At 44.5% G+C, this 23,392-nt stretch overlaps 1 protein-coding gene across 2 annotated transcripts in view; it reads left to right on the top strand.

The window, feature by feature from the left end:
• LOC106565462 (retinoic acid receptor gamma-A) overlaps positions 1 to 23,014 on the top strand; it is a 57,379-nt gene extending 34,365 nt beyond the window's left edge. Inside the window, exons 1-8 of one of the 2 annotated variants that reach the window (XM_014132670.2) lie at positions 322 to 978; positions 19,286 to 19,434; positions 19,839 to 19,980; positions 20,556 to 20,719; positions 20,808 to 20,984; positions 21,343 to 21,547; positions 21,866 to 22,024; positions 22,334 to 23,014. In XM_014132670.2, coding sequence (XP_013988145.1) covers positions 834 to 978; positions 19,286 to 19,434; positions 19,839 to 19,980; positions 20,556 to 20,719; positions 20,808 to 20,984; positions 21,343 to 21,547; positions 21,866 to 22,024; positions 22,334 to 22,650 — 1,458 coding nt within the window. In that variant the 5' untranslated portion in view covers positions 322 to 833 and the 3' untranslated portion in view covers positions 22,651 to 23,014. Of the gene's footprint in view, positions 1 to 321; positions 979 to 19,285; positions 19,435 to 19,838; positions 19,981 to 20,555; positions 20,720 to 20,807; positions 20,985 to 21,342; positions 21,548 to 21,865; positions 22,025 to 22,333 lie in introns of those variants that run through there. The other variant, XM_045691618.1, reaches the window with a different exon arrangement.
• The last annotated feature ends 378 nt before the right edge of the window (positions 23,015 to 23,392 follow it).

Genomic DNA, 23,392 nt, shown 5'->3' with positions numbered 1-23,392 from the left:
TGTTAATTTGTATTGTTTATTATCTATTTTACTTGCTTTGGTAATGTAAACAAATGTTTCCAATGCCAATAAAGCCCTTAAATTGGAATTGAAATAGAAAGAAAGACAGGGAGGATGGTGTTTGTTTTCATTTGTAAAATATGAAATATGAAGAGGAGGAAGGGAAAGCAGAGGGAGAACATAGGATAGAAAGTTTGTTATGTGACCAACCAGACTAATGGGCCCGCCCCCAGCTCTCTGGTTCCCTCCCTGCCCCCCCCCCCCCCACCCCCCACCCCCCCACCCCCCTGCCCCTCCCTATTTGCTGAGAGAACAGGCTGTTGGTTCACTCCACAGTATCACTGGCTGTGTGTGAGAGGCCCAGAGAGCTAAGGAGAGGGGGGTGTTTAGATCAGTTACAACTCCCAATGAGAAACACCCAGAGAGTGGAGAGGGTGACTGAGGACTGTGTGTGAGAGTGGGAAGTAGTCTGGAGCTCAAGAGAAGAGAGAAAGAGAAGACAAAAGGGGAAAAAGCTGTTCAACTCCAAGACCAATAAACAGAGAGAAGCCAGTCAAGGACTTTATCAGAGTGGAACCAAGCAGAGGCTGAGACAGACACACAGCACCCGGAGAAGGTTCACCCCGACTGAAAGTGACAGAGGTCCACTATTACAACAACCACAAGCCTGGAAAGCCAGTCCTGCTCTGAGCTGCTCTTGTTTTTCTCTGGGTGGAAATTCCTCTGAGACGTCACTGCTAGCTAAGCTCAGCTGAACAACCACAGCAGAAGAGGACTCTGGTGTTGTTGTGGTTGTTGGACAAAATAGTGTGTGTGGAGCTAGAGAGAGGAACATGTTTGACTGTATGGAGGCTCTAGGGATGGCCCCTCGGCCGCTCTTCGACGTGTCCACTCAGGGGGCTTGTATGCTGGGCAAGGCCACCCCCTTCTTCCCTGGTCTGGACCCCTTTGCCTGGGGTGGGACAGCCAGTGTTCAGTGTAAGTGAAGTATTTGCTCTGTCTCCTCACTCGACTCATCAGACTGTAAAGGCTTGTGTGTGTGCTGTTTGTGTTTGTGCAGAGACAGGGTTTTCACTCTCCTCATCAGGCCGGTGGTGTTATTGTGATCATGCGGAAAGAGTGACAATCTCAGTGTGCATGTGTGTCCTTATCAGAGTGCTGATGTTATCATAGAGCTCTCTCCACAGGAAGAGACAGATTCCATTTGATTCTCGGTGCCCTTTCTCATCCTCCAGTTTGTTTGTTTATGTGCTCAGTGTGTGGGACTGCATACTTATTCATCATCACGTTTGTTTTCTTTTTGAATGACTTCAGATGAATGATTTAGCTTTCTCTCACAATATGGACCCCTGACCTTGTGAGGTGTTTAGAAGCCAACTACCAAAGTCAAAATGAAAGGGGATCCTTAAGAGGAATCACAAGAGGCCCAATGATGAAAGCCTATGACCCATTTCAGTAGAGATATGGGTAACTGATGCAATGTGAATAACTAGGCCTACTTTAAAAGAAAAATTGCATCTAACTTAAAAGTTCATTTGAGGGCAAAATTGTTAATGAAGAATAACTAGAGCATGAATAAGTAGGACAAAACAGCTTTACAGTAACAACTGAGGCCGTGGGGTATAACAGGGCCATGTCTCTCTCTCTTTTCCTTTGAGGCTTTGCCACTTTGCTAACACACATCATGCCTGTATGAGTGAAAAGGAGTGAAAGACAATGGGTGTGAGAAAATAAGTTGTTATTGTTATGCAGCCCATCTACCCTCACCACTGTATTTCATATGATAATATCATACTCTGGCACTGGCAACATGGTGTTTCTGGCATGCTCATTTGAATATGAAAGATGGGGGGGGGGGCTTGCCATTGCGCTATATGAACGTGTTCAGGCAGGGAAGACAGGAAACAATTACAGATGTTATATTTATCTATTTCATCCAGTTGGCCTACACGCTTTTACGCAAGGCTGTGCCCCTTGGCGCCTTTTGTGTTGGTTTAATAATTGCGACCCAGGCGAATTCTACTTCATGACAGTAGGCCTACACCGTGTGCTGGTTAGTTTAAGTTCTTCAAGGTGAAAGGCCTATATATCTTCATTAATCGTGAAGACACCAGGGTTTCAGGCGCTGTCATTAAGGTGTTTCCCGTAATGAAGACGAATGAGCTGCCAGGATGAGCGAGACCAAAGCCGGTCTCAACTCGCTAAATACAATCGCCAACTTCTGAGGGGACAGTAGGACAACAAAATACTGCTATAGTTGTATTGAACATCGAAACTATGGGCCATTCTTTATTCGGTAACAGTCTAGGGCCTGTAATGTCTTGTCCAAAGTCTCCTTATTATTACGTTTCTGTTGCGCAAATGTATATAGTGGCCACCACAACACTTTTTGATTGAAGAGAATTAGATTTATTTTTCCACGAACACTTTAAGTGAATTAAGTTCCGTTTATAAACTACTTTTCTCTGGTCGTACAACGATTGGTTGCCTTCACAAAATAGTATCTGTTGTTAGGCAGTTTGAGAAAGAGACAAAGATAAGGAGAAAACAGAATAGGTCTAAAGACCACAGAAATGTCCTTTGATAGGCGTGGACGGCCCCGGGCGGGGGAGAGAGAAAAGAGGGATCTAGAGTGTTGAGTGTTCATCTTTAGACCGGTGTTCTGTTTCCATCCTCTGTTCCCAATAACCTCAGTAAACATCGAGAGACAATAACTCGCGAAGAGGCGTAATTCACCCACTCTATTCACACTGGTTTGCCCTCATTGTTGCCAACAGACGGATGAGCTAGCAATGGCTCACCCTTACATTGCCAAACATGGAAAGGTCGGACTAAAATCTAATTTAGGTAGTAGGATAGCATAATAACCAGTAAGAGCTCATTCACATTCTCAAAGAAGTGGGTCTTTGTGAGTGTGTTCAACCTGGACTCAGGGGTAGACGTAATATAGTAAAAGAAAATCACTGGACCCTCCAATTAGTATGATATGTTCTGTACGGTAGCCTATATATTAACTTGTGGATGTCCATCATCCATTTCGTATGATATTTTTTTATTCCAATTTGTTTTGACTAATGTTAACTAGGTGGCTAAGGTTAACTACGCCAGTGGTTAAGGTTAGGAGTTAGGCTAAAGGGTTAGCTAACATGCTAAGTAGTTGTAAAGTAGCTTAAAAGAAGTAGTAAGTCGGTGCAAAAGTTGTCCGTGATGAGATTGGAACACGCAACTTTTGGGTTGTTAGACGTTTGCATTATACCATGCACCCTACTTTCTTTTTTTGCCTTAAAGATGCTCCGACATTTCCTGGTTGCTAAAATTCGAATTGTTTGCCAAATTTCAGTTTATGTGACAAAACAAACAAGTATAGTGTAGATAATTATTGTACCATCTAAACCGCTGTGAAATATATTTTCCATCAACAAAAATATTGTATTTTCAGCTGTTTGAAGCTGGTGTACAAAACCAAAAGTTAAAGATGCAAAAAGGAAACTTAAGAATGGGAAGTATAGAAATAGCACACATAGAACATATTTACTGCTTCTTAGACTTGCTTTCAATGTGAATGACAGATCTATAACACACATTTCTATGAATTTGGTCACGTCGACCAAAAATGCGTATTACAGCTTTAAGTAACCTTCTGTCTTATATAGCCATACCAAACATAGCATGTCATACTAATTTTTACATTACTATGTTAAGTCTAGTCTATGAGACCAGGCTGGTGTGTTTGATGTTTGAGGTTTTTTTGCCCTTGGAAGGTGAACTACAGTGTGTCATTGTTTAGCATTGACAGAAGGGAGGTCAATGATAGATTGACAGGCTTGTCAACAACAAATGAGGCCATCACTTTTTCACAAAAAGACAACCCAAGCTCATATTCAGCTCTATTACTTTGACACACTGCATTGTGTTTTATCGAATTTGATAAGGTAAATATTCTGAAGGCTGTAGGTCTTTCTCATATATCATCAGCAGAATAGAACATTTGGCCTACAGGAGAACACAACGCATCAGCACTAGTATCAACAACACAGCCAACCTGTGAAGGATCCGCCAGGGGGTAGATTGGAATATAGGCTCTGTCACAGTGTGGAGCTTGGTCATGTTACTTCTCTAAATTCTCATAATCCGGGATAGGCATTCAGGCGGACAGTTTTCCTGTTTTCTGTTGTTTTTAGTTCAGGACCTCTCTGCCTCCCTTGGTTTCAATGTCAGGCGTTATGGAGAGAGCACAGACAGGCCAAAGTCAGGATCTGTGTGCGTGTGTCCCTCTTTGCACACTGGTGGGCTTCCTAATAAAGAAAGAGAAAGGCATCATTTTAAACACTATTAAAAAAAGTAGACATGGTATTGTACAGTCATGAAAGCAACACCAAACAAGGACTATACATGCCATTATTTTGAATTCTTATGAGTGTGCTGCTGTATATATGTGTCCGTCTCACTGAATCATGCATACAGTATCTCTCAGATCTTGTGTCTTGTCAGAATACGTCAACATCATTTGTTTGCCTTTAATGAAGGCCTTTAATTATTCAATTATAATTACAAAAGGCTCAATTAAGAGATTAGACTGCCTGCAGGGACGGGGCAGCAAGAAGAGAGGGATGAAAGGGGTGGGGGTTTGATTAGGGATTAAGATTTACCCCTTACAATTCCATCCCTTCTTCTGTATTCAGAGAATACGCCAGCGTGTCTTCTCTGGGAGTGATAACACGAATCCCCTGTCTCTCTCTGCTTCTCTCCTCTCTGCCCTTGATGTCTTATTCACTACCACCTTGAAGGTCATATGGCCACATTATACGTGTCATGACTATGTTAGGAAGCTCAGGTGAAATAGGATTAAATGTTAGTTTGTCTTAAATGCTGTGCCTTCAGGATTAAACAATATGGTTACAGATTAACTGTAAAGTGAGAATATTTCTCTAAGAGAAATTGGAGAGGCAGGATGAAATCTACATTGCAGTATGTAGAGTAAAACATTAGCATAAATGTACTTTTTTCATGGTCAAATAAAAATGGCAAATACTTTGACACTCACAGGTTTATGTTTTTAGTTTCCATAATAAGACATGTGTGCACAAAGGCAGCAGGTTGTAAAGTAAGAATTTACACAAACATACTTGGCCAGTTTGATTAAATCTGTCTAAAACAAGGATAGGGAGACAGAGTGAAATACTATATGTGAGGTAGATGGTAGCTGAGAGGGTTTAGAGGGAGAGTGAGAGAGAATACATCCCATAGACGGCGTGTGTATTTGCGTCTGTCGTGTGTGTGCTTTTGTGTGTCTGTCTCGGTGCTCAGGCGGCTGTCCCTGTTTGTGCCTGCACAGATTTCACAGGCCCCTGATGGAATTCAGTAATAGCATTTTATAGCTTGTCTTCAGTGGGCAAGGGAACACAGTAAATAATATTGGTTGTCCATGGTGCGTCCACTCCTATACGTCCTACACAGTGTCCTGGGACTTCTCTGGGCTGGCTTTGTCATAGTGCCATTGGGCCAGGGCCAGTGGGAGAAGGTTCCAGTCAACCCTTTGTATTAGTCTGTAATTGTTTTCCAAAGTCAGAGAACCACTCATTTACATGATATAAAGATTTTCTACATTATACAGTACCAGTCAAAAGCTTGGACACACCTACTCATTCAAGGGCGTGTCTTTATTTTTACTATTTTCTACATTGTAGAATAATAGTGACGACATCAAACCTATGAAACAACACATATGGAATCATGTAGTAAGCTAAAAAACTGTTAAACAAATCAAAATATATTTTATCTTTGAGATTCTTCACAGCAGCCTCCTTTCGCCTTGATGACAGCCTTGCACACTCTTGACTGGCACACTATATTTTGTACACTGTTGGACTGTTGTCAGGCACCTCTCTATGGTTTCTCCCAGACAGACACAGAATGGTTGTAAATGGCGTGACGTGACACCTCAGGACTACCTGTGTGTGTTAGTGTATGGTCTGTCTGTCTGTCTCTGGGAGTGTGTGTGTATCGACGTCTGGGATCCAACCCCAGAGGAAGTGGGGATCCTGTCTTCCTGTGGGAGGGCAATGCTGAGCAGAACACCAGTAAGTAGCTAGTCAACTGATTGTTACTCTTCAGACAAAAATAACCTGTGCCAAGCTTTAGCTACTGTGTATGTTTGAGTTGCTGTTTGAGTTATTAACTGAGGCCTGCTCAGATGTGCTAAACTGGCCGACCACACAAAAGGGATTGATTTTGAGTGACTGATTAGTTGATTGATATATTGACGATTGATTTGTTGATTTACTGGTTGACAATCCTGGTCTTAAATTGCTAACGCAAAAGTAGTTGAAATGCCTTGTGGGTTTTGTAGCTAGGTGGTTTAGACACTCAAACCTCACTCAGTCAGATGAGTGCTTTAGTAATTGTGGTGACTGAACCACTTGTATTGCACTAGGATTAGTGGTTCTTGACAGCAATGACAAATTGTTTCCCAATTTCAGTGTGACTCAAACAATCTTAAAAGTAATGGGATTAGCTTGGTCGAGTTATTGAAAAGCAGTTACTGTAGCATGAGGAAGCAGCCAGGCAGCACTGTAGTGCCTCACCTGTTGTAATGAATAGTCTTTACCGTCTAGTCTTGTTCTAGCTTGTCTCAGACTCTGTAATTCCCCTCTTCATTGTGTCATAACAGTCTTTCCCATCCATGGCCACAACACATTGACTTCAATGGTTGGATGTTTGGAAACAGTTGAAACATTTGGGTGTGTGTGTGTGCAGGTCTATGTGTGTTTTTGTCTCAGTGTTGTTGTTCATCAAGGATTAGGATGGCATGGCTGTTTGAAGCATAGTGTTGGTCATCTGACAGGAAAGTGTTGTGCGGAAAGTAGGGGTAGTTGGTGAGTAGGGGAGATGAGGGGTGGCCAAATGTTGACTCCGTTTCATCCAAAAAAAAGGGGTGAAATAAAAAGGTAGCTTTATGAGGTGTTGTAAAGAAGAAAGGCTGCTTTGTATGCAATGTGAGGTGAATGTGAGGGGCAATCCTGATTTAACAACCGTCCCTAAAAAGAACCCCCCCCCCCCTCACAGAGAAACCCTGCCTTCCTGTCCATCTCTGTTAGGAGAAAAACATATGGGAGTAAATACTGCATAAAACACTGCAGTTGTATTTATAGAGTGAACATATACAAAAGTCAGTACAGATGTAGGTTCTTCATTTGAGCCAAGCTGCTACAGTAGGGAAATAACCCTGCAGCAACAGGAAATATTAAGTATTATGTGGATTTTAATTAATGTATATTTTTGTAGGGGTCAAGTCTGAAATTTCAAGTCTGACATTTCAAAGTGGAAATTACAAACTTCAGAAGCCTTTTTAAACCTCAAATACACTACAAGTTGTACATTTCCTGAAAGTTCCCTGCAACAGGGTGATCAAATTAAGATCCTACATCTGTAGGTGAACTTGCAGCATTACTCTCCACATTATCTGTGTGTATGTGTGTGTTTGTTTGCCGAATAGTCCACGGCTGTGTGTCCTTCTAGTAAGGGTGTGATAATTCTTCTCGGATGGTGTGTGCATGCATGAGCTGGTGTGTGCTCATGTGTTTGTGCCTGTGACCCCCTCTTGCCTGTGCGTTTGGTGTTGCTGTTTTTATGGAGCCATCTCCTGGACGGTAGACTGGTTTTATCACAGGCTTTCCTTTCAAAGAAGTTGCCAATGACAGGAAGGACTCCTCCTCCCAACAGAGCAGGAAGGCAGAAGGGGGAGGGAGGGATATGGGACAGGCCGGGGAGGGGGAAGGGAGGTGAGGGAGGATGGGGGGTGTAGGTATTGAACTTAAGACAGCTGACGAAAGGATGTGCCATTGCTCCACATTTTAGACTGAAATCTCTTCGACCCCCCCCCATGCTAACACATACACGCACTCAGAATATCCTCTCCTGGGGTTCAGGCCTATTTGGGGCTCCTGAGTGGAGCAGCAATCTAAGGCACTGCATTTCAGTGCAAGAGGCATCACTACAGTCCCTGGTTCAAATCCAAGCTGTATCACATCTGGCTGTGATTGGGAGTCCCATAGGATGGTGCACAATTGGCCCAGCGTTGTTGGAGTTAGGCCTGGGTAGGCCGTCATTGTGAATAAGAATTTGTTCTTAAACGACTTGCCTGGTTAAATAAATAAAAAAATCCTTATTGGTTATCTGTTATAGAGAACTAGTATGTTCAACACCAGTGTACAGATACAACTCTAGAATGAACCATTAAATCAGTTCACACATTTGCCCACAGCATGCTCATTTCAAAGAGTGAGTGGTCATGGTGGAGCATGTGGGTTTGAAGACACGCAAGGGAATTGTTTTCCTGTTTGTTGGTATATACAGGATGGGTTAACGTAGTCTCCATTTTCTCCCTCAGATCAGGCTTAAGGTGGTGTACTTGTGTGTTGTTCCCACATACTGCATGTGTTGATCCCCTATTTCACACTGAAAGTCACACTGAAAGTCACACTGAAAGTCACACTGAAAACCGCCACACACATTCCAACATGTTCATACGCTGAAACCAGCCTACACTCACACACATTCACACGCACACACATTCCACAGCAGGCTCCAGAACATTTTGTGAGGCGAGAAGTTATGTAAAAGGAAATTTGCGAACCAAATGAGTCTTTGGAGACCTGATAGCGCCGTACTGTAGATTGGAGCACGTCCAATTTAAAACGGAGCGCCTACAGTCATGTATCGAGATTCCATTATGTTGGCACAACTGAAGATTGTGCAGAAACTCATCTCTATAAAATGCCATCTCATATCGATCATTAGAACTAGAAAAGGAAAAATTACTATTACGTTATTGCCAGGTATCACTAGGACATGGAGTTTTTCCTTGTCAGATACCTGGGTCAGGAACACTACTCATGGGTCCTAAGTGGCGCAGCTGTCTAAGGCGTTACTACAAACACTGGTTCGATCCCGGGCTGTATCGGGAGTCCCATAGGGCGCCGCACAATTGGCCCAGCGTCGTCCGGGTTTAGGGGGTGGTTTGGCCAGGGTAAGCCGTCATTGTAAAACAAGAATTTGTTCTTAACTGTCCTGCCTAGTAAATAAAATAGAACTATATTGTTGAAAATACAAGGGATGATAAACATAGACAAAATCACAGGGTACTCCCATAGTAACATCCCATGGAAAGGGTCTGTCAAACCCACCAGGCTGGCTGAAGCCCACCAGGACTGGCTGAAGCCCACCCCTGAGACGTCTGAACTGCCCCTCAGGCAATGCGCCCTACTCTGTCGCCCACAGCGAATGAAAGGAGCCCTTCATCACAGCATACATTCAACACGCTACACCGTGTGGGTGGGTGCGTGCTGGATATGAAAATGCATTTCTCACCGCTAGGACCCATGTGACATATATGACATATGGGTGAAAGGTTTGCATAAGGTCTTGACTAAAGCTTCTTCACGGTTCGGCTGTTGTAGCAAGCAAACTGTACTAACGTAGGCTATAGCCTACACTGACAAAAATAATAATCATTATGTAACTGACAAGCTTGTATCTACATTGAGGTTCATTCAGACATCTAATAAGTCTCAAAAGTCAAGAAAACTCTGTAATTATGTGAAAAATGTACATGGCCTCAGTGTATGTCAGCCTCAAGCCCCAGCTGTAATAGCTTCCATAGGTAGAGCGAGTTAAGACAGACCTATGCTGCATGGTTGAAAGACAGACAGAGAGAAAGAGGGGGATAGATGGGGGAGTGTGTGAAGGCCAACCGATGGTAGAAAGTGGTGCATGTATAAGTGACAAGGGGGGATTATGAAGACTCGCTCCCTCCCCTGCATAAAGAAGCCATGCAGAGACAGAGGGGATTAGGAGTAAAATGATACGGAATTGTGATGGCTCTGCTGTACCTGCCCCTCCACCCACACCCACCATCACCCCTCCTCAGAGCCTAGGCTGACACACGGCACTCAGGATGGGGATTGTCATGCTAATTGAGTCCCAGGCTTCTGGGGGCTGATAAGGAAGGCCTCAGGTTTCACAGGAGCTTTTGTTTTCTAAACAGTGATGTGTCGAGCTGAGACACACTGAAGGAGAAGCAGAGAGAGAGAAAGAGGGAGCGAGAGAGTGAGAAAGCAAGAGGGAGAGAAAGACAATTAGACCCAACCAAATCATGAGAAAACAAAAAGATAATTACTTGACACATTAGAAAGAACTAACAAAAAACAGAGAAAACTCAAATGCTATTTGGTCCTAAACAGAGAGTTCACAGTGGCAGAATACCTGACCACTGTGACTGACCCGAACTTAAGGAATACTTTGACTATGTACAGACTCAGTGAGCATGGCCTTGCTATTGAGAAAGGCCGCCGTAGGCAGACCTGGCTCTCAAGAGAAGACATGTTATGTGCACACAAAATGAAGTGGAAACTGAGCTGCACTTCCTAACCTCCTGCCAAATGTATGACCATATTAGAGATACATATTTCCCTCAGATTACACAGATCCACAAATAATTTGAAAACAAACCCAATTTTGATAAACTCCCATATCTATTGGGTGAAATACCACAGTGTGCCATCACATCAGCAAGATTTGTGACCTGTTGCCACAAGAAAAGGGCAACCAGTGATGAACAAACACCATTGTAAATACAACCCATATTTATGTTTATTTATTTCCCCTTTTGTACTTTAATTATTTGTACATCGGTACGGCACTGTACATAGACGTAATATGACATTTGAAATGTCTTTATTATTTTGGAACTTCTGTGACTGTAATGTTCACTGTTAATTTTTTTTATTGTTTATTGTTTATTTCACTTTTGTTTATTATCTACTTCACTTGCTTTGGCGATGTTAACATATGTTTCCCATGCCAATAAAGCCCTTGAATTGAATTGAAAGAGAGGGGGAGTGCGAGAGAGAGATGTGTAGAGCTGAGGAGACACACTGAAGGAGAAGCAGAGAGAAAGAAAGAGGGAGCGAGAGAGAATGAAAGGAAGAGGGAGAGAAAGAAGGTGAAAGCGAGAGAGAGAGAGAGAGAGAGAGCAAACTGCAGCTAACTAAAGCACCAGGGTAGACACAGACCCACTTTTGCACAAAGTGAAAAGGTGGAAGAAGGAAGGTAGAGGGATAAACAAGGATGGAGAGAGGGAGGTGGGAGAGAGAGAGGGATAAAGTGAGATGGAGGGAGTTGTGGGGGGTGGAGCTGGTCTAATTGCTTGTCTAGGGGTAGTCCTATGAATGCTGATTGATGTAGTGACACGCTGTGAGGTAAGCCGTGGGTGAAGAAAGAGACAGAAGGAGAGAGAGAGGGGCGTTTTTTCAGGCTGAGGCACCGAGGCTGGGCTCAGTTCAGGGTGATGACAGATCCTGACAGATCCAGGCCCCCTCTCTCTCGGTCTCTTCCAGCCAGGTGGAGCTGGGATTGTCCCAATCTATTTCTCTGTGTTCTCCCATTTTCCCTCACTCATGTCCTTCTATGCTCCTTCTTTTTTCTCTGTCTCCCTCTCTCCCTTTATCTTGTGTCCTTTTGTCTTCTCCCCCTTTTCTGTCTCTCCCTCTCTCCCCCCTCGCGTCAGACATTGTCAGTCATTACCTCTCCCCTGGCGCCACATGCAGCTCCTCCTTTTCAATAGGAGCCTTTTTTTCTGGGCCTTTCTTTCATTGTAGTGTTACTACATAAACAGAAAATAGCACTCCGGTTACAGTGTCCCTCACTCAGCACCAACCCACTCCTACCTCCACTACCTGTCTCTACTGACAGCATGGGTGCCCCAAAAGGTACCCTATTCCTTATATAGTACTCTAATTCCCTATATAGTACTCTAATTCCCTATATAGTGCTCTAATTCCCTATATAGTACTCTAATTCCCTATATAGTGCTCTAATTCCCTATATAGTGCTCTAATTCCCTATATAGTGCTTTAATTCCCTATATACGGCTCTAATTCCCTATATAGTGCTCTAATTCCCTATATATTGCTATAATTCCCTATGGGCCCTGGTAAAACGTAGTCATTATGGACGTATCTTGGGACTGGGTCTCTGTCTGTCTCAGGCCATGGTAGAAGGATTTGGGGCCCAGGATTATATTTGGGAATGCTCAGACATATTCACTTGAATGTCTACATGCGATCACAATTAAGCGACCTCAGTCTTCTGTAACACTGATCAGAGCAGTTATAGTGAACGAGGGCCCAGAGTTACAGTGAGGGAAAAAAGTATTTGATCCCCTGCTGATTTTGTACATTTGCCCACTGACAAAGTAATGATCAGTCTATAATTTTAATAGTAGGTTTATTTGAACAGTGAGAGACAGAATAACAACAAAAAAATCCAGAAAAACGCATGTCAAAAAATGTTATAAATTGATTTGCATTTTAATGAGGGAAAAAAGTATTTAACCACTCTGCAAAACATTACTTTGTACTTGGTGGCAAAACCCTTGTTGGCAATCACAGAGGTCAGACGTTTCTTGTAGTTGGCCACCAGGTTTGCACACATCTCAGGAGGGATTTTGTCCCACTCCTCTTTGCAGATCTTCTCCAAGTCATTAAGAGTGTGCTCCTAATCTCAGCTCGTTACCTGTATAAAAGACACCTGGGAGCCAGAAATCTTTCTGATTGAGAGGGGGTCAAATACTTATTTCCCTCATTAAAATGCAAATCAATTTATAACATTTTTGATATTCGTTTTTCTGGATTTTTTTGTTGTTATTCTGTCTCTCACTGTTCAAATAAACCTACCATTAAAATTATAGTCATACTACACCGGCTCTGACGCTCGTCGGATGTGTTAGGGCCTGCAAACCATTACACACTACAAAGGGAAGCACAGCTGAGAGCTGCCCTGTGACACGAGCATACCGGACGAGCTAAACTACTTCTATGCTCGCTTCAAGGCAAATAACACTGAAACATGCACGAGAGCACCAGCTATACCGGAAGACTGTGTGATCACGCTCACCGCAGCCAATGTGAGTAAGCCCTTTAACCTCTCTAGGGGAGGTGGGACGAAATCGTCCCACACTATTCAACAGCCAGTGACAAATCAGAGCGCCAAATTTAAAACGCCAAAATGTCATAATTCAAAGTTCTCAAACATAGGACTATTTTACACCATTTTATAGATACACTTCTCCTGAATCGAACCACGTTGTCCGATTTCCAAAAGGCTTTACAGCGAAAGCAAAACATTAGATTATGTTTGGAGAGTACATAGACACAAATAATCACACAGCCATTTTCCAAGCAAGCAAATATGTCACATAAACCCAAACCACAGCTAAATGCAGCACTAACCTTTGATGATCTTCATCAGATGACACTCCTAGGACATTATGTTATACAATACATGCATGTTTTGTTCAATCAAGTTCATATGTATATCAAAAACCAGATTTTTACATTAGCATGTGATGTTCAGAGCTAACATACCCACCAAAAACTTCGGGTGAATTTACTAAATTACTCACGATAAACGTTGACAGAATACATAACAATTATTTTAAGAATTATAGATACAGAACTCCTTTATGCAATCGCTATGTCCGATTTTAACCTGTTAGGGCTAGGGGGCAGTATTGACATAGCCGGATAAAAAACGTACCCGATTTAATCTGGTTACTACTCCTGCCCAGTAACTAGAATATGCATATAATTATTAGCTTTGGATAGAAAACACTCCAAAGTTTCTAAAACTGTTTGAATGGTGTCTGTGAGTATAACAGAATTCATTTGGCGGGCCAAAACCTGAGAAGATTCCATGCAGGAAGTGCCCTGTCTGACAATTTCTTGCCCTTCTTGATTATCTCTATCCATTACAGAGGATCTCTGCTGTTACGTGACACTTCCTACGGCTCCCATGCGCTCTCAGAAGGCGGCAAAAAGCTGAATCGTGGCTTTGTAGGCTCTGGTTGAAAAAAAGTTAGTGCTGCATTTAGCTGTGGTTTTGTTTTTTGTGACATTATATGCTAGCTTGAAAAATGGGTGTCTGATTATTTCTGTCTGGGTACTCTGCTGACATAATCTAATGTTTTGCTTTCGCTGTAAAGCCTTTTTGAAATCGGACAGTGTGGTTAGATTAACGAGAGTCTTGTCTTTAAAATGCTGTAAAATAGTCATATGTTTGAAAAATTGAAGTTTTCGGATTTTAGAGGAGTTTGTATTTCGCGCCACGCCCATCACTGGATACTGGAGCAGGTGTTCCGCTAGCGGAACGTCTAGATGTAAGAGGTTAAAATAGCTTTTCGGCGAAAGCACATTTTGCAATATTCTGAGTACATAGCTCGGCCATCACGGCTAGCTAATTTGACACTCACCAAGTTTGGGGCTCACTAAACTCAGAATTACTATTAGAAAAATTGGATTACCTTTGCTGTTCTTCGTCAGAATGCACTCCCAGGACTTCTACTTCAACAACAAATGTTGTTTTGGTTCGAAATAATCCATAGTTATATCCAAATACCGACGTTTTGTTCATGCGTTTAGGTATTTCGTGACCAAAAAATTCAAAATATTCCTTTACCGTACTTAGAAGCATGTCAAACACTGTTTAAAATCTATTTTTATGCAACTTTTCTCGTAAAATAGCGATAATATTCCAACCGGGCAACGTTGTATTCATTCAAAGGCTGAAAGAAAATAATTGAGAAGTCTCGTGAACGCGCATCTCAGTCTCACTGTCCCCAGGCTGACCACTTACAAACAGAGCTGCTGTACTTTGCCCAGAGACAGCAGACACCCCATTCCACTTTCTGGCGGCTTTAGAGAGCCAATGGAAGACTTAGAAAATGTCACATTACAGCACAGATGCTGTATTTTTGATAGAGATGCAACAGAAGGACAACAAATTGTCAGACAGGGCACTTCCTGTATGGAATCTTCTCAGGTTTTGGCCTGCCATATGAGTTCTGTTATACTCACAGACACCATTCAAACAGTTTTAGAAACTTTAGAGTGTTTTCTATCCAAATCTACTAATTATATGCATATTCTAGTTTCTGGGCAGGAGTAGTAACCAGATTAAATCGGGTACGTTTTTTATCCGGCTGTGAAAATACTGCCACCTATCCCAAAGAAGTTAAACAGGACAACATTCACAAGGCCGCAGGTCCAGACGGATTACCAGGACGTGTACTCCGAGCATGCGCTGACCAACTGGCAAGTGTCTTCACTGACATTTTCAACCTCTCCCTTTCTGAGTCTGTAATACCAACATGTTTCAAGCAGACCACCGTAGTCTCTGTGCCCAAGAACACTAAGGGAACCTGCCTAAATGACTACCGACCCGTAGCACTCACGTCTGTAGCCATGAAGTGCTTTGAAATGCTGGTCATGGCTCACATCAACACCATCATCCCAGAAACCCTAGACCCACTCCAATTTGCATACCGCCCCAACAGATCCACAGATGATGCAGTCTCTATTGCACTCCACACTGCCCTTTCCCACCTGGACAGAAGGAACACCTATGTGAGAATGCTATTTATTGACTACAGCTGAGCGTTCAACACCATAGTGCCCTCAAAGCTCATCACCTTGGACTAAACACCTCCCTCTGCAACTGGATCCTGGACATCCTGACGGGCCGCCACCAGGTGGTAAGGGTAGGTAACAACACATCCGACACGCTGATCCTCAACAAGGGGGCCCCTCAGGGGTGTGAGCTCAACCCCCTCCTGTACTCCTGTTCACTCATGACTGCACGGCCAGGCACGACTCCAACACCATCATTCAATTTGCCGATGACACAACAGTGGTAGGCCTGATCACCTACAACAACGAGGTAGCCTATAGGGAGGAGGTCAGAGACCTGGCCGTGTGGTGCCAGGACAACAACCTCTCCCTCAATGTGATCAAGACAAAGGAGATGATTGTGGACTACAGGAAAAAGAGGACCGAGCACGCATCCATTCTCATCGACGGGGCTGCAGTGGAGCAGGTTGAGAGCTTCAAGTTCCTTGGTGTCCACATCACCAACAAACTGACATGGTCCAAGCACACCATGACAGTCGTGAAGCGGGCACGACAAAACCTATTCCCCCTCAGGAGACTGAAAAGATTTGGCATGGGTCCTCAGATCCTCAAAAGGTTCTACAGTTGCACCATCGAGAGCATCCTGACTGGTTGCATCACTGCCTGGTATGGCAACTGCTCGGCCTCCGACCGCAAGGCACTACAGAGGGTAGTGCGAACAGCCCAGAACAGCCCAGGCCAAGCTTCCTTCCATCTAGGACCTCTATACCAGGTGGTGTCAGAGGAAGGCCCTGAAAATTGTGAAAGACTCCAGCCACCCTAGTCATAGACTGTTCTCTCTGCTAGCACATAAGACTCCTGAACATCAAGTCAAATGTCTACCCAGACTATTCACATTGCCCCCCCTCCCCTCTCCACACCACTGCCACTCTCTGGTGTCATCTTTACATAGTCACTAAAATTAACTCTACCTAGATGTACATACTACCTCAGCTAACCGGTGCCCCCGCACATTGACTCTGTACCGACACCCCGTGTATATATTGTTATTTTTACTGCTCCTCTTTAATTACTTGTTACTTTTATCTCTTATTCTTATCCGTATTTTTTGGAACTGCACTGTCGGTTAGGGGCTCGTAGTAAGCATTTCACTGTAAGGTCTGTTGTATTTGGCGCATGTGACTAATACAATTTGATTTGATTTGATTTACTAATGGTAGTGGTGGTAATAGACTGTTAGGCTATTGGTAGCTAGTACTAATGGTAGTGGGGGTAATAGACTGTTAGTCTATTGGTAGCTGGTACTAATGGTAGTGGTGGTAGTAGACTGTTAGGCTATTGGTAGCTAGTACAAATGGTAGTGGTGGTAGTATACTGTTAGGCTATTGGTAGCTGGTACTAATGGTAGTGGTGGTAGTATACTGTTAGTCTATTGGTAGCTGGTACTAATGGTAGTGGTGGTAGTAGACTGTTAGGCTATTGGTAGCTAGTACAAATGGTAGTGGTGGTAGTATACTGTTAGGCTATTGGTAGCTGGTACTAATGGTAGTGGTGGTAATAGACTGTTAGGCTATTGGTAGCTGGTACTAATGGTAGTGGTGGTAGTATACTGTTAGGCTATTGGTAGCTGGTACTAATGGTAGTGGTGGTAATAGACTGTTAGGCCATTGGTAGCTGGTACTAATGGTAGTGGTGGTCTTACAAAACATCTCATCAGTCAAGGTCAAAGCTAAAGGGTCAGAGTTTTATTCCACCTCTCTAGCCACTGGGAGCACTCTGTCCTCTAACTCTCATGTCTTTCTCTTTCTCCCCCTCTATTTCTCTCTTCATTTGTCCCACTCTTCTTTTAATAGATTATTCCTTTATGCGCTTTTCTACTATTTTTGAAGTCTGGCCTCTCTTGTTAAACGCAGGCCCTAGTGTGAGAGAGAGGGGGCTGGAGGGGGGTAGAGGAGGAGGAAGGGTGGGGGGGAGGTGGGGGTATGTAGACGTCCACATTTGGGCCAGAACTGTTCTATCCATTGAAGATGGCAGCTAGGAGGGGGGCTGTGCGTGGCTTTTGGATTTTCAACCCCTCCATTTTTGTTTTTTTTTGTCTTTTTTTACGGGGAAGGGATGCGAGGGTCCAGCTGGTGGTGTGAATGGCTGTCCAAGGTGACTGGATCCCAATAAAGAGGCGGTTGGCCTGGCCGGGGGCCTCCTTCCCAGCCCCGACACAGCCTTTATAGGCCAGCTTACGAGCCTGGTCCTCTATTAAACCCTGGCCAGCCTGCGCTGAGGAATTTAGGGCCAGGAAACAAGAGAAAAACAGGGGGGTTTGGGAATGGGCATGGGGAGGTGAAGTTGGGGTGACTGAAGGTGAAAGTTGAAAGGCATGTTAGAGGGGATTGCTTTGGGGGCTTGGTCGGTGAATGTGGCTAAATATATGGGTATATGTGCTTGTTTGACCATTTATTAAATTAATGTGTGTGTGTCTATGAAAATGTCTGCTGTTTGTTGTGTGTGTGAAGTCAGGATAAACACAGTGCATTTGTAGTTATGTTTAGTAGCTAGATGGTGCATGGACCTGGAATGGTCAGTGATGAAAAAGAGAAGGACTGCACTCTTAGAATGAAGACGTTTTCCCTTTTAGACATGGACCAAGGTTTCACTCATCTGGGCTTCATCCATGTCGTGTTGTCTCTGTGTAAAAATGTTTGTCTCTGTGTGTGTGTGTGTGTGTGTGTGTGTGTGTGTGTGTGTGTGTGTGTGTGTGTGTGTGTGTGTGTGTGTGTGTGTGTGTGTGTGTGTGTGTGTGTGTGTGTGTGTGTGTGTGTGTATTTGACGTTGTTTATTTTGAGGGTTTTCATTGGTAGCAGTTAAATGACTGCTTGTGGGACAGCAAATGGTGTTATATTGTGTGCCATTTTCCCCCTGCGAGACAGAAGGGAGGGACAGAGGGAGACAGCAGTCTCATAAACACCTTCAGTCTGTTTGTTCAAATGTGGCTAGAGGTATACAAGCATGTCGGGTTGGACAGGCATTCAATTTAAAAAAGACACACACACACACACATCCACACATCCACACACCATTCAGCTGTCAGTGAGTCAGACAGTCAGAGGTATGCTCCTCCCCCCACTCCCCAGAAGTGGAGACGGCAATCAAATCTCATCTGCCAATCAGCATTTTATCAGCATAGCCATCTGGTCATCAGCTAATTGTGTCTCTTTTCCCTCTTTCGATCTCTCTCTTTCTCTCTCTCTCCAATGTCAATCAGCGCTGAACAAACCCCCCCCCCCATCTCTTAAAATGTTTGCCTTTGAGCTGCCCTCCCGGGTAGAGCTGAAAGGCTGGGCTAGAGGGGGGTTGGGCTTGTTTGTTGACAAGTCTGCCTTTATCAGTTACACCATATTTATATATCAGCTTAACTTATTTAGGGAACAACACCGTGGGTCCCATTGAACCCCAGTCGTGTATTGTACTTGAAACGTACCTTCAAAGATGTTTGGGGGCTTCAGAAAGAATTGCGTTAATCCTCTGACATGCAGTGTACCTATTAGCTGCAATACTGAAATGTGCAGTAAGTTACAGTCTGTCTTTATTGCCCCCTACTCTCTCTCTCTCTCTCTCTCTCTCTCTCTCTCTCTCTCTCTCTCTCTCTCTCTCTCTCTCTCTCTCTCTCTCTCTCTCTCTCTCTCTCTCAATTCAACTACATTCAAAGTGCTTTATTGGCATGGAAAACATATGTCTACATTGCCAAAGCAAGTGAAATAGATAATAAAAGTGAAATAAACACTCTTTCTTTCTCTCTCTCTCTAACTTTCCCTCTATCTGAGCAGCAGTAGAGACACAGAGCACCAGCTCTGAGGAGATGGTGCCCAGTTCACCCTCTCCACCCCCTCCTCCCCGAATCTACAAGCCTTGCTTCGTGTGCCAGGACAAGTCCTCTGGATACCACTATGGGGTCAGCTCATGTGAGGGCTGCAAGGTGAGACACACAAAGAGACTCAGTCAATATGTACAGACAGGATGTGTAACCCAAGCAAATACATGATATATACAGAACATGCATACACAAACAAACAAGCGGAGAACAGTCAGACAGGGGCACACAGAGAGTCTACCATAATTGTTTCCATGCAGTTCATCACTATTCTGACGTTAGAGGATGAAAAGATGCCTGTGCTGCCCTCTGGTGGAATCTTTATCTAAGGACAAAGGCATGGGCTCAAATACCACAAAGGCATGTACCTATGGAGTGAGAGATCTATGCTCCCGGAAACAATGTTTTGATGGCTGATTTCTCTCTCTCCTTTACTCTCTCTTGGTCTCTCGGTTTCTCATACTTTCTCTGTATCTCTCGGTCTCTCTCTCTCTCTCTCTCTCTTTCAGGGATTCTTCCGGCGCAGTATTCAGAAGAACATGGTGTATACCTGCCACCGAGACAAGAACTGTCAGATCAACAAGGTGACACGTAACCGCTGTCAGTACTGCCGGCTGCAGAAGTGCTTTGAGGTCGGCATGTCCAAAGAAGGTGAGTGTCAGGGCCTCAGAAAGATGACATTACAAACAGTTTTGCCCATACCTTCTGGGTATGCTGTGCTCAAGTGTAAAGGTGTGAGGGGATCAGAGATGGTTTGAATACAGAGAGCGTGTGGCAAAGAGTGTTTTGGAAAGGGATCTCAGTACAGTTCATGTCTGTACTGGGGAAGCACTGAAATCACAATATGGCCGCCCTGAGAGGAAGGAAGGGGGAAGCGTTGCTCTATTAGACGACAGCAAGTACCACCAATCTATCACTTTCCCTTTCACTCATCTTCTCTCCCTCCTTCGTTTTAATAACAATTTAGTGGGTGCTTTTATTTGTCACATATGTTCAAGAGTGTATTAATAGGCATGCGTGACTTGGAAATGCGTTGTCTCAAAGAGTAGGGTCACGGCCAGCCATTATCAACGGCAACCCTGAAGCAATTAGAGTTAAGTCCCATGCTCAAGGGCACATCGGAAGTTTTTTCACCTTGCCGGCTCGTGGATTCGAACTAGCGACCTTTCGGTTACTGGCCCAACTCTCTAACCGCCAGGCTACCTGCTGCCTTGTCCCCCATGCAGCGGTGCGTAATGACAGGAACAAGAAGAAGAAGGATGTGAAGGAGGAGGTGGTGTTGCCGGAGAGCTATGAGCTCAGTGGAGAATTGGAGGAGCTAGTCAACAAAGTCAGCAAGGCCCACAAAGACACCTTCCCCTCACTCGTCCAGCTGGGCAAATACACTACAGTGAGTCAAGTACACACACACACGCACACGCACACACACGCACACACAAATCTCAGCCCTCTGTCTCTGTGTCTCTCCTGTGTTCCAGAACTCCAGTGCAGACCATCGTGTGCAGTTGGATCTGGGGCTGTGGGATAAGTTCAGTGAACTTTCCACCAAGTGCATCATCAAGATAGTGGAGTTTGCCAAGCGCCTGCCAGGCTTCACCACCCTCACCATCGCTGACCAGATCACACTCCTCAAATCAGCCTGTCTGGACATACTGGTACCTAAACACCTCTTTCTCCCCACCTCCACTCTGTCTGTACTCCTCTCTCCCTCACTGCTCTTTACAGTGCACACTCATGTCTCCCTCCACCTTCACTCATCTCTCCCTCCACCTTCACCCTTCTCTCCCTCACTACAATCTATCCACTCCTCTCTCTCCCTTACAATGCTCTATCCATATTTCGCTTTCCCTCAACACACTATACACACACATTCCACAATCCACATGTCACTGTCCTCCATCTTCTGTCACTCCCTACACTTTACACTACCTCCTCTTCTTCGTCCTCCCTTTTCATCATCCTTGTTGTCGTTATTCCCCTAACCTCTCTATCTTCTCCTCTCCTCACTCTCAGATGCTGAGGATCTGCACTCGCTACACTCCGGAGCAGGACACAATGACCTTCTCAGATGGGCTGACCCTGAACCGGACCCAGATGCACAACGCAGGCTTCGGGCCGCTCACAGAACTGGTGTTTGCCTTTGCTGGCCAGCTGCTGCCTCTGGAGATGGACGACACAGAGACCGGCCTCCTCAGCGCCATCTGCCTCATCTGTGGAGGTACTGCAGCATTGGCTGTTATTGTTTGTGTTCATGTGTGTGTTTATGTGACTGTGTGTGTGTGACTGTGTATATGTGTGTGTTTGTGTGACTGTGTGTGTGTGTGTGTGTGTGTGTGTGTGTGTGTGTGTGTGTGTGTGTGTGTGTGTGACATGCGCATGTGTGTTTGTCTCAATATACTAAGCACTCTCTCCTCTTCTCTTTTTGTTCCCGTCTTTTTTTCCCCCCTGACCCTATGTCATTGGCTGCTTACTCTTCCTCACCCTTTATCATTGCCCACCCCCCTTCCTGACCCTGTGTGTTGGCTCTCTCCCTCAGACCGTATGGACTTGGAGGAGCCCCAGAAGGTGGACAAGCTGCAGGAGCCCCTCCTGGAGGCCCTAAAGATCTACGCCCGCCGCAGACGCCCCAACAAGCCCCATTTGTTCCCCCGTATGTTGATGAAGGTCACTGACCTCAGGGGCATCAGCACCAAGGGTCAGTACAGATAAGGATGTAGTACACAGTACAGAACAGAGACACGGCACAGCCTAGATCTCTATTCATAACATAGGCTATAGCCTTAACACATCCTGACACATAGATCAACATGCATGTAAGGTAGAGCCTCAGACTCCGGCTTTCAATCAGTATTGATAGAGACATAGATCCCCAAAAAATTAACAATTAATAACTAACTGATTGTAAGTTGCTCTGGAGGAGTCTGCTAAATGGCTAAAATGTAAATGTGAATGTAAACTTATGTTTACGCATGTCTCTGTCTCTCTCTCTCTCTGTGTACTGTAGGTGCGGAGAGAGCCATCACTCTGAAGATGGAGATCCCAGGCCCCATGCCTCCTCTGATCAGGGAGATGCTGGAGAACCCTGAAGCCTTTGAGGACAGCAGCGACTCTGGGGACAGCGCCTCTGCCACCGCCCCGCCTGCCATCCAGGCCATCAAGAGAGAGAGGGAGGAGGAGAAGAGCCTGGAGGAGGAAGATGAGGAGGATGAATGGGGGGATGAGGATAGGGAGAGAGGGGCGGACAGCGATGGGGAGCCTTGGGGGGAGGCTGCAGTGGCAGCAGGGGGGTCCCAGAAAGGGGCGACTGGGAGAGCCCAGTGAGAGACATAGTGATGCACTCTGACCCATACACAACACCTCCTGCTCCACTACCCTCAGACAGACCAACACTCCATGTCCTAGCACACCAAGTCATCTCCCTACATGAGCAGCCCATCCTGTAACAAGGGTCTTTGCCAAGACGTAACATTCACCTTTGCTGTTACACTACCCCCCCCATACATTTACAAATATACACACATACACCACATACATACTGTATACCCATAATAATTCCCTCTTTGCTCTAGATAGACAGAGAAGTAAAGGCTGCATCTGTATTGAACCTACTCTGACACTCCATGGTGAAACGGGCCCTTTCTATAGGAACAGGTGGAACATGTAGTCCAGGAAATAAGAGAAGAGAGAGAAAAACAAGCACTAAATGTCACTGAGTTGGGACAAGGGTCACGAGAGATCACTGTGCCAACCATAAGACTGAGCATTATGTGACTTTACAACGCTGTCTCCAAACAAACAGAAACACAAGGAAATGCTAAACGGAGTGGCAGCAGCTTCGAGCGGTGGTCTATAGGAAATGCACTCCCCCACTTTCCTTAAGGGCTAGGATAAGTGCAAGAGCAATGACGAAACGACATCTGCAACAACCAAACTCTTAATGTGGAATCCATTTGCCACACATGCCTTTGAAAATAATTTCCAGTGACATTTGACCTTTTTTCTTCTATTGTATGATTTTCCAAAAGAAAACATGTATGCATTCATATTTCATCATATTGTATAT

The sequence above is a fragment of the Salmo salar genome, chromosome ssa12 (genome assembly GCF_905237065.1).
Source record: "Salmo salar chromosome ssa12, Ssal_v3.1, whole genome shotgun sequence".
Taxonomy (NCBI): domain Eukaryota; kingdom Metazoa; phylum Chordata; class Actinopteri; order Salmoniformes; family Salmonidae; genus Salmo; species Salmo salar.
The sequence above is the reverse complement of the archived record's forward strand: the minus strand, read 5'-3'. Positions and strand labels throughout refer to the sequence as shown.